Below are 11,142 nucleotides of genomic sequence, written 5' to 3'. Positions count from 1 at the left end.
AGAACCTTTGTCAGTGTCAGCCATGTGGATGAGTCACGGCCATTGCTTGGCCAGTGTACTCTCTGTGAAAGCCTGAGAGAATGTTTTCTCTCCGTGTGACTCCCTTAGGCATGCTCTACATCATCGATCACTTTTCTCTTTGGCCCCATAATCTCTTTGATCAGAAAATTTGGGATACTACCGAGTTACGTGACTTACAGTACAAGTTCTCATATGTCCTGAGTCTTAATTGACCTTGGAAGGCTAGGACCAAAATGTTGGCTTTCCTTGCAGCCCTCCTTTTTATCTAATTTTGGTCTGCAAACATGGGTTGTTAACCCTCCAGAAGACAAGCTTATTGTTATTACCATACAAGCTAGGCTGTTAAGCTTAAACTCACTATCTGTGTGAATATCAAACATCTTAGGCATAACATGGAACAGGTATTGTTCATCAGGTATTGATATGTTGATCTTTAAGTCCCTACAGAATATGATGAAAAAACATTTAAAAATTAGAATATAGGGGCTGGGGAAATGGCTCAGTAGAATAAGCGCTTCCCTGACAAGTGCAAGGGCCTGAGTTCAATCCCTGGTTCCGCAAAACAAAAACAAAAACAAAAATTAGAATTATGTAATTCTTGTGTTTACACATAAGTCCAAAAATCAAACCATGTACAACCTTGAAGCAGGACAGCCCCACAACATTCCTTTTTCTGTCTCTTGCCTTCATTCACCACCCCCTTTTTGAACATTGACCTACCTGAGAGACAGCACAGCAGCAACTGGCATGTCATGATAAGCAGCCTGTATTCAGAAGACCAGAATGACAGGCACTTCAAGCATGAAACTACTATTACAGATTACCATCTTCAGTGCAGTTACTTAGATCACAGGTATCGATATATATAGTTAGTCTGGGTGAGAATCTTTCCAATTAACTGCTAGATTAAAAAATCTTCTGAAGATTCTCAGGATCATTGCCTTGCCCATCTTGTACATATAACACTATGGCTTGTCATTGTCATGTTTCCTAACTCTTCTTCTTTCCTTCTCTTAGTCCTTGAGATCTTGCTTTCCTTTTACTTATATTATACCTTTCCATTTGTATTTCTTCTTTTGAGTTCTTATACTAGGGAAACTAGGATATTTACACATGTGTGTCTGGTTTATTTCACGTATGAGTATATCTTCAAGTGGCATCCACTTCAATAGAAAGGCTTCTAGTTTATCGTTCTTTATAGCTGAGTAATACTCCATTGTGTAAAAATACCACATCTTTTTCAACCATTCCTCAAGTGATGGGCATCTTGGTTGTTTCCAAGATTTGGCTATCACAAATTGTGCTGCTATAAACATAGGCACACATAAATCCCTATGTTATGATGTTTTTAGATCCTCCAGGAAAATTCCCAGTAGCAGAATAGCTGGTTGAAATGGGATATCCAGTCCAACTTTTTTAAGGAGTCTCCACACTGATTTCTGTAACGGTTGCACCAGTCTACATTCCCACCAGCAGTGGAGAAGGGTTCCTTTTTCGCCACAGGCTCTACAACAATTGTTGTTGCTTGATTTCTTTATGATAGCCATTCCTTCTGGGGTGAGATGATATCTTAATGTTGTTTTAATTTGCATTACACGAATGGCTAGTGATGTGGAGCATTTTTTCATATATTTATTCGCTTCTTTAATTTCTTCCTCTGAGAAGTGTGTGTTCATCTCGGATGCCCATTTCTGGGTTGGGTCTTTAAATTTTGGGGTCGTGGTATTTTTTAGTTGTTTAGGTATGGCTGCTGTGCTCAGCTCCTTCCCGCTGCGGACCTGGGCTAGGATTGGGTCTGGGGGTTCCTGGAACTCGGCAGAAATTCCTACTCAGCGGGAGGGGTGGGGGAGGTAAGGTGGAGTGGTGGGGAACGGCCCGAGGGGGTGGGAGAGGGTCCTGCCTATGCTGCGCCTGGGCTGGGACTGGTCCCGCCGGCGCAGGGTAGCAGGAAGCTCTCCACACATTCACGGGACCGGGCTAGGACTGGGTCTCGTTCCAAGCATTTCAAAAAGGTACTTTTAATATGCCATTATTTTGTTGAATTGTAAAACTATTAGCATTAGTTATTTTTGTACAGTAGAACAGATTACTCTAAAGCACATTAAATTACATGTGAATCTTATTGAACAGGCTTTCTCAGTGCTGATGTTACGACATTTGGGAGGGACAGTTTTGTTTTAGGGGTTTATCTGCATTGCAGGATGTCTAGTGGCATCGTTTGGTCTTTATTGATATGTGTCAGCCTTTAAGCAGCAGTGTCTAAGACATAGAGAGTATTGCTTTAGAAGAAAAATAAGCTTTTGGGTTTTGTTTTGTAAATGGGACTAGGACAAAGAGATGGAGCAGGCAGGGTGAGGGGATGTAGGAATAATTAAGATGTACTATGTGCATGTACCAACTCCCCATGATTAATGTAATCATTATGTAAAACATGTACTAATAAAAATAAAAATTTTTAAGAAAACTTTAGTGTATATAATGGTTATGTTTTTTGAATGGTGAATTTTAACAAAAACAAAATAAATGTTTCATAATTCTTCAAATTGAACCTTATATAGGGCTGGGGAGATTGCTTGGTGGCCTACGCACCTGCCTGGCAAGTGCAAGGACCTGGGTTTGATTCCCTAGCCACCAGAACCTGGGCATGGTTGCACATGCCTGTAATCCCAGCTCTGGGGAGGCTGAAACAAGAGGATTCTCAATATGAGTTTGAGCTGCGTAACAAGACCCTGTACCAAATAAATAAATAAAAGATAAAAAAATTAACCTTATTCAAGCAAACTGTCAAAAACACTTTTCTTAATAAAACTTCGATGATTTAAGAAAATTGCATTTTCCCTGTTTTATGTATTTCACATTAGATAATGGATATTATTTGGTGTTTCCTCCAGATTGAAATTAAAATGAAAAAGACAGAGGCTGTAAGATGGGAAAAGCTAGAGGGACAAGGAGATGTGCCCACATCCAGACAGTTCCTAGCAGGTTTGTTTTCTAGCCTTGACAAACTTTTAAATTCATACTGTGTTGAGTAGTTGAAATTAAATAGTACTGAGTATTCTTTCTACTTGCATTATTTATATTTCTAAGATAAGATACTTAAATATAGTAAAGTTTCTCTGTAATGAATACAAAGTAGCCTTTCTTTTGAATATGGATAGAGGTAGAGTCTTGTGATATGGCATGGGTGATTATATTTTCAATTTTTTTTCTCTTCAGAAAGAGAACTTACAAGTACCTCAGAGGGCTGGCCAAATAGCTCAATGGATTAAAGCGTCTGCAAGCAGGCACAGGGACCCAGGGTTCAATTCCTGGGCCTGCTGTGCTGGCCCTGCCCCAGGATGCGCTGAGACAGACATTGAGACTGGGTGTAGTGGCACACTTTTAGTCCCAGCTCTTGGGAGGCTGTAAACAGGCAGATCACTACGAGTCCGATCTAGTAGTGAGATCCTGAACCCCCTGTAGACCCTTCCCTAAAATACAGGAAGAAAGGGGCCGGGGAGATGGCTCAGTAGAATAAGCGCTTCCCTGGCAAACTCAAGGGCCTGAGTTAAATCCCCGGTTCCAGGAAAAAAATAAAAATAAAAAAAATAAACAAAACAAAACTCTTAGAAAATACAGGAAGAAAAAAGTACCTCAGAAAGCTACATTTTTAGCATTAAAATATTTACAAGAGAAATTTCATGAAGCATTCTTTTAAAAATTTGTATTTTGTCATCTTGTTTTGTGTTTCATCTTTATAATTTTTTTAAAATATGAAAGTTTCTGTATTCATCTAGTGTCCTGTGTTACTAATATAAGAAATCTGTTTCTTTTTTTTGGGGGGGACCGATGATTGAACTTGGGCCCTTCCTCTTGCCAAGGAAGTGCTTATTCCATTGAGCCATCTCCCTGGCCCCAGAAATCTGTTTCTGTATAGTCTTATGTAATGTATAAGGAGTTATAGTTATGGTTTGAGTTATTTTACTCAAAGAGGAAGTCATGGAATTTAAATTATGCTGATTTGGCTTTTAGAATTGTAAATCTAAGTTATTTGTGTATCAAAAAGACTTATTGCAGACATGAAATTTCTACTCATTTGGCTGGTAGGCTGTTTTGTGCACTATGGTTACAAAGTTTATTATTGATGTAATCAAAATATGTTGATTAATTGCCTCTGACATTTTCACTTCTTAGATGTAAAGAACTTATATCCATCTTCGTCTCATTATACAAGAAATTGGGATAAATTGGTTGGTGAGATCAAAGAAGAAGAGAAGAATGAGAAGCTGGAGGGAGATGCAGCTTTAAACAAGTTATTTCAGCAGATCTATTCAGATGGCTCTGATGAAGTCAAACGTGCCATGAACAAATCATTTGTAAGAACATAAGGTTTATTTTTAATATTCTAGTAGTGAATTTCAGATGTTTAAAGAAAGTATAAATAGGTAATTTGAGGTCAAATTATATATATATTATAGCCAAGAGACCTTTTTGAAAAGGCTTTGTCTGAACATTTTTTACTTTTTGTAAACTTAGAGTAATTGCAGAAGAAGTTGGAATATATGACTATAATCCCAGAATTCTGGAGGATAACATGTTTGAGCCCAGCCTGGGTGATTTAGCAAGGCCCTATTTCAAAAAAAAGGTCTAGGGACGTACCTCAGTGCCATGGTCCCGAATTCAGTGTCTTGTACTCCATTATGGATATTCAACATAGAAACCAGACTAGAATCCAAAAAATAAAATTTAAGTATGAGCCTTTATTACCGGACCTAGGACCACTTGACCATACTCACGCAGGAGAGGACAAAAACGGCGACGAACCTTAGAAGTAAAAAGGTTTAAAAGCTAAAAACCACATCCTGTTTGGCAAACAACCTTGTCATTTTTTACAACCCGGAACAAGCTGACCTTCACTTTGACTTATGTGAGCACATTTTTTATCTATTGTTGGCTTTTCTAAGGTACATTGTGCCTCCTTGTGGTTTCATAAGGAAGTAGGATTACAGAGAGGTAAGCACAGTAAATTATTTACATATAACTTTGTAACTCATCACATACTCCCCCTAAAAAGAAATAGTATTGAAAATTGACTGAAAAGATGAAAAACGAGTGGCTTATTCTCATACATAGTATTTTGATGTTTAATGAGTTTGAAGTTGGAAAGATAAGAAATACCAATGGTATAGTGATTTATATGGGAATTAGTGACTCATAAGGGAGTTATCTTCGTTGAATCTGTCATAGTAGCTGAATGAGTTTCTATTTTTTACGTTCTAGAATGATTGCCCCAAATATTTGGCTACTAGAAGGTGTGCATTAATTATACATTCATTTAATAATTTCTTTGCTGATTAGGAAAATTCAGTCTTGCTAGGGCGGCATGTATACTACCTGAATTAGACCTAGAGCTCAGAGATTTTAATAACCGTTCATCACTGTATACCTTTTTAGATTATTTGGTGTTGACTGAGTAGATAAGAAAAACATATCTACTCAGTTGTTCCAAAAGGAAAGACCTACTGTTGACCTCTAAAAGTGTGCTAACAAAGTAACAACATGTTAAATCTAAAATGCATTGCAGAGTCTGAATTGGTTTTCATATGGAAACTTTGATGATTGCAGGTGAACTGTACATACTCATAAAATAAGCTATGTGTGTAGAAATACTGACTTTACCATGGCTTGCTTCTGTTTTCTGGAAAAGAACATACCATGGGCTGGCTTTTGTCTTTGAGAAAACAAAATAGACTCTGTGATCTCACAGTCTACTTTAGATAAGAAAAACATATACAAAAGAGGAAAAAATGCTAAAATTATACTATATGAGGAGATAGAGGGAAAAATAGTGTTATCAATGAATATAACCTTTCAGTTTATAACTGAAGGATGTTTTATTATGTAATTGTCACTGTCTTGGTTACTTTTTACTCCTTGCTGGGACAAATACCTGACACTCAAAATGAAGGAAGGAAAGGTTTATTTAGCTCACAGTTACTGGAGGGTTCAGTCCATATTCTGCTGGCTCCAAGGCAAACAACAGCAGTTCATGCGGCAGAAAACAGTGAAGAGCAGAGGAGGAGCAGCAGCTGTGGTGGCGTCCATCAAGCCTTTCTCTTCCTTCAGAGCTGACTGCAAAGACCAGCGCTCCACAGTGGAGATTGGAGCTCCTCCAAAGTGGCCCCCGGCTGCAAAAGTCAAGCTCCTCCAAAGACAGACTTCCCTGCGAAGGCGGGGAGGGCAGCAGGAAACCAGGCAGGGCAGCTTCCTGCCTTTCTCAATTCCTGGGCCCTGCCCATCTGCCAGGCTAGGCCCCCATGCTGAGAACTGCTGGAGCTGATTCAGCCAAGTTGACATAATGTATCAACTAACACAATCCACCCCTTGTCAACTTGGCAACTAGACATTTACTTTTTAAAGCCAATTTCCAGGTACACAGACTTGCTTACACACATTTTACAAATTGAACATTGCATTACATTAGAACCATGACATGTTACCCCTGGCCTTCCAAAGACTCATGCACAACTGTTTATGCAAAAAACATTTTAGTCCATCTCTAAGAGTTGCCAAAGTCCTACCAGTTTCAGCAACACTGAAAAGTCCAAGTCACAAGCTTCCAAGATCTAAGGCAAACTCTTAGTTGTAAATAAGCCCCTCTACAAATGAAAAACACTTCTAACATTCACAGGCACAAGATAAACATTGGCATTCCAAAAGGTGTATACAGCTGGATACAAACAGTTGGGACCAAAACAAGGCCAAAGTCCAGAAGGGCAAATGTTAAGTCCTGTAGTTCCCTGTGGACCATTCAAAGCACCCTGTGATGAGTAGTGAACCTTACGTGGCTCCTCCCCTAAGTCACTTCTGGGGGTAGCTCCTATGGCTTTTCTCTCAGGCCTGCTTTGCTCTCTTTTTGCAGCTTTTCTTAGACCATCCACATTCCTGGCTTTTTCAAACTTCTGAGGTTTCCACTGAGTAGGCTTTTCATTCACAGCTTCACACACTGCTCTCTCAGGGGCACAGTGCCTGGCTTCCCAGGCTGTCATCTGAAATCTGGGCGGAAGCCTTCTGAACCTCAGAACACCTGCATTCCTCATGCACCTACAACCACCAAGGCTACATGGATGATGCCAAGGGCTGCTGCCAGCTGGAGCAGAAGCCAGGGTTTCCTCTCTCTTGGCTGTATGGGTCTAGTGCCTGGATTGCTGAGCATTCTGATTCTGATTCTGAGAAACAAATTTTCTATGTCAGCGCCATTTTGCAATCTGATGTGGCCGCCGCCTCCATTCTGGAATCTGGTGTGGCCGCTGCCTCCATTCTGGAATCTGGTGTGGCCGCTGCCTCCATTCTGGAACATGGGGCTCTGCAGCTTTCTCCTCAAAGCAAAGTTCCTCACCCTTGCCATTCAACTAACAGTCACATTTAATTCACTAATTTGATGCCTACCATAGAGAAAACTAGTGTTAATAATGAATATAGCCGCTCAGTTTAACGAAAGGCCTTCTGAAAGATGTTTTACTATGTAGTATTGCTACATTTAATTCACTAATTTTATTTGATGCCTACCATATACCACGGCACTCTGCTTAGAACTATAATATACATTTACCTATAGGTTCTGTATTCACAAATTCAACCAGTTGTGCATCTAAAATATTAGGGGGAAAATTGGATATGTATTGAGCAGACAGAAGAACAGTTTGTTTTTCTTGTCATTCTTTGATCAGTATAGTAATTATGTAACATTTATGTTTTAGGTATTATACATACTCTAGAGATGACTTAAGGGTATATGGGAGGATAGTCATAGGCTGTATGTAGGTACTATACTAATTTATGTGAGCAACTGGAGTCCTTGCAGATTTTGGTATGGAATGGCAGTGCCTTGAACCCATCTTCCATGGATACCAAAAGATTATAGGAAGATATATTCCTTGAAGAGCTCTCCAGTTCCTGTCAAGGATAGCAAGTGGATATAAGAAGACAACCTCTTAAATTGCAACAGTGCAGTGTGATACATACCATTTTAATAGTAACTATGATTAGACATAACATAAGAGTATAGAGTCCTGATCTGAGGGTCAAAGAAGGCTACTGAAACATGGTGACATTTGCTGTTTAGAGAATAAAGAATGTAAAGAATCACAGAGCATCCAATGCCGAGAAACTCATGTGAGGGAGTTTGACAGAGAACTCAGGATGACATTGAAATAATGTAAGAGTAGAGTAGGTAGGGCCAGGGTAATAGCTCAGCGGAATAAGCACTTGCCTGGCAAGTGCAAGGTCTTGGGTTTGATCCCTGGTACCACACACACACACAAAATAGAGTAGATAATATTTTGTATTTGATAGTAACACTGCAAAAATATTTAAGTCCTAATCACATTTTCTTTGCTGTAATTTAATTCAGAAAATGAGTTTTCATTTCATCAAGCCAACAAATGCCCAGAAGTGTTTTGTTTTTCAGTATGTAGTTGTGAGTTACTTTAAAAGGAGACAGGTTCTGAGTAGTAAATGTGTCTTTCAGTGATTTACATTATTATGCAACATTGAGTGTATTTATATGGTACAGGTCAATCAGCTAATGTACCATATTAATTGTGTGAGAACTGAGCCTATGACTTTGCTATTCGGCTGCTGCAAGTGTAATGTGCTCTATTCTTTTGTAGTAAACTACTTAAAAGTCTAGTTAAGTTTTTTTTGGCCAGCTCAGCCCACCCTTCGGGCAGGGCTGGCACTGCATGCTGTGCTGGGGATCACCCATGGTCCCCTGCGCCTGCCTAAGCTTGCTTAAGCAGGTGCTTTATGTCACTGAGCTATCTTGCCAGCCCTAGATAAATTTTTTTTTTTTTGTAATTTTTAGTAAAGGCCTACAGGGTCACACTAGTAGATCGGACTGGTAGTGATCCACCTGTGTTCAGCTTCCCAGAGAGCTGGGATTACAGGCATGTGCTACCACACCCAGTCTTGATCACCCTGTCTCAGGGTGCCCTGGGGGTGGGGTTGGCACGGCAGGCAGAGGATCGAACCTCTGCCCCCTGTGTCTACCTAACCAGGTACTTTAATCTGCTAAGCTATTTGACCAACCATCCCTTGTTAAAATTTAAAAATTTAGTAAATGTATAAATCTGTAATAGCTGTTTGTTACCAAGTGTTGTGTGCTATATGTAATTGTATGTACTATATTTTCAGTATGACTGGAAATACTGTTTGTTTCTTTGGACCAACATCACCATAGAGGCATAAGTAATATATCATGTGATAATGTACAATGGCTAAGACATAGTAGAAGATAAGAATTTTTAACTCCATTATAATCTTACTGTGCCAGTATTGTATGTACATTTTGTGACTGTTTAAAGCATCATTATGTGCCTGGAACATGACTATGAGTATGGTAGTGTTGTTGGTGGGTGGTATGTTCAGTAGATGATAGGTAAATTCACTGAGACACTGAATTTGTGTACATGTGTGTACATACCTTGTTTTTTCTTTTTTGTACCAATACCTTGATTTTTCCTTTTTGTACCAGGAATTGAACCCAGGACCTGGAGCTTGCCAGGCTGGTGCTGGTCACTATATTCCTGCCCACTTTGATTTAAAAAATTTTTATTTTAGAGTAAACTTGAATATATACAGAGGATCTTTAAGTAGGAGCCCTTAAGAGTGTTTTAACAGATACTGTTTTGCTTGGTCTTTACTATCTTTAGCAAAATGATAAAATGTAATTTTGAGGGGGAGTCCATTTCATTTTCAGTTGAATGTGTTTTTCCACATGTAGCTATATGCTGGTTAGCAGAGGAGAGCATGGTACTTAATATGGCAGTGTCATGATGCACCTACAAAAATATCCTGGAGTTTCCTTTTTGTAGTTTTTGAAACTTAACCTTTCTGGAGTGTTTTAAGATTAAATTAGAGAACTATTCTGAATTTATTTGAAGCACATACTAACCCTATACTTGGGACTCAGATTAGAACATTTTTAAGGAACATATTCTTTTTTGGTTTTATAGTATCCAGAAATTAACGTGCTTTTTTTTTGTTTTGTTTTTTATTGCAGATGGAATCTGGTGGTACAGTTTTGAGTACAAACTGGTCTGATGTAGGTAAAAGGAAAGTTGAAATCAACCCTCCTGATGATATGGAATGGAAAAAATACTAAATAAATTAATTTGCTGTCACTGTATTGCACATATTCACCTTTGTGTATTGATGTTACATTCTTGAATTTTGAAAACATCTTTTTTGAAGATAATTGATACCTCTTTATATATTTGTGCTGTAGAAATTATTTTCCTTCACTTATTCAGTCTAATGAAAAATGAAGGTTACATTTTTATCATTTCTGCCCTGAAGGATTTCAGTCAGATGTGCTGATACTGAATGAAATATGATTTGCTACGAGACAGATTAGATCTGTGTAGTTGTGGGAGTGGAAAAATCTTTAAATGGCATAACTTAGATTGTTGCCTTTTTTGTGTTTAGTACAGGGTCTACAAAGTCTATAGGATCTCACTACACAGATCAGACTTGTAGTGATCCTTACTGTTTTTCAGCTTCCAAAGCACTGGAATTATAGGCATGCACTGCCACACCCAGTCTCAATCACCATCTCAGCATGCCCCAGGGGCAAGGCTGGCATGGCACACTGGGGATTGAACCCGGGTCCCTGCATCTGCCTAAATAGGTACTTTAATCCAATGAGCTATCTGGACGGCACATTATTGCCATTTTTGTTGCAGTTGTCCATTAATAATTTACTAGACCTGGCAGCTTAAGTTGAACATAAATTTTGCAACTTTAGTGAATACTAAAGTTTGCTTTTAGCCGGGGAGGTGGCTCAGTTGCATAAGTGCTTGCCTGGCAAGTGTGAGGTCCTGAGTTTGATCCCTGGTACAAAAAAAAAAAAAAAAAAAAAAAAAAGACAACAACAGTATTTGCTTTGAAAAACTGTTTTGAATGAAGTTATAACTACTTTTCTACGAAATTCTATATATTTACCTTTTTCTTAAGCTTTTAAGGAGAACTTTGAGAAATTATCAAAGCAAGTTGCCATTTAGTTCTTGCTATGGATAATTTTTATAATTTGTAATTTTACTGATATTTTGGTTCTAACTTCTAAATTCGTGCACCAAAAAA

The 11,142-nt window shown here is 38.6% G+C and overlaps 1 protein-coding gene across 2 annotated transcripts in view; it reads left to right on the top strand.

Annotated features, from left to right (window-relative positions):
* The window catches only part of LOC101572854 (protein SGT1 homolog), a 48,260-nt gene extending 38,066 nt beyond the window's left edge, over positions 1–10,194 (top strand). Inside the window, exons 11-14 of one of the 2 annotated variants that reach the window (XM_023700157.1) lie at positions 2,913–3,003; positions 4,195–4,376; positions 5,281–5,312; positions 10,064–10,177. In XM_023700157.1, coding sequence (XP_023555925.1) covers positions 2,913–3,003; positions 4,195–4,376; positions 5,281–5,312; positions 10,064–10,088 — 330 coding nt within the window. In that variant the 3' untranslated portion in view covers positions 10,089–10,177. Of the gene's footprint in view, positions 1–2,912; positions 3,004–4,194; positions 4,377–5,280; positions 5,313–10,063 lie in introns of both variants that reach the window. The other variant, XM_004640256.2, reaches the window with a different exon arrangement.
* Positions 10,195–11,142: the final 948 nt, after the last annotated feature.

Source organism: Octodon degus, unplaced genomic scaffold (genome assembly GCF_000260255.1).
Source record: "Octodon degus isolate 3935 unplaced genomic scaffold, OctDeg1.0 scaffold00122, whole genome shotgun sequence".
NCBI lineage: Eukaryota > Metazoa > Chordata > Mammalia > Rodentia > Octodontidae > Octodon > Octodon degus.
Note: the sequence above shows the minus strand (reverse complement) of the source record. Positions and strands in the feature narration are given on the sequence as shown.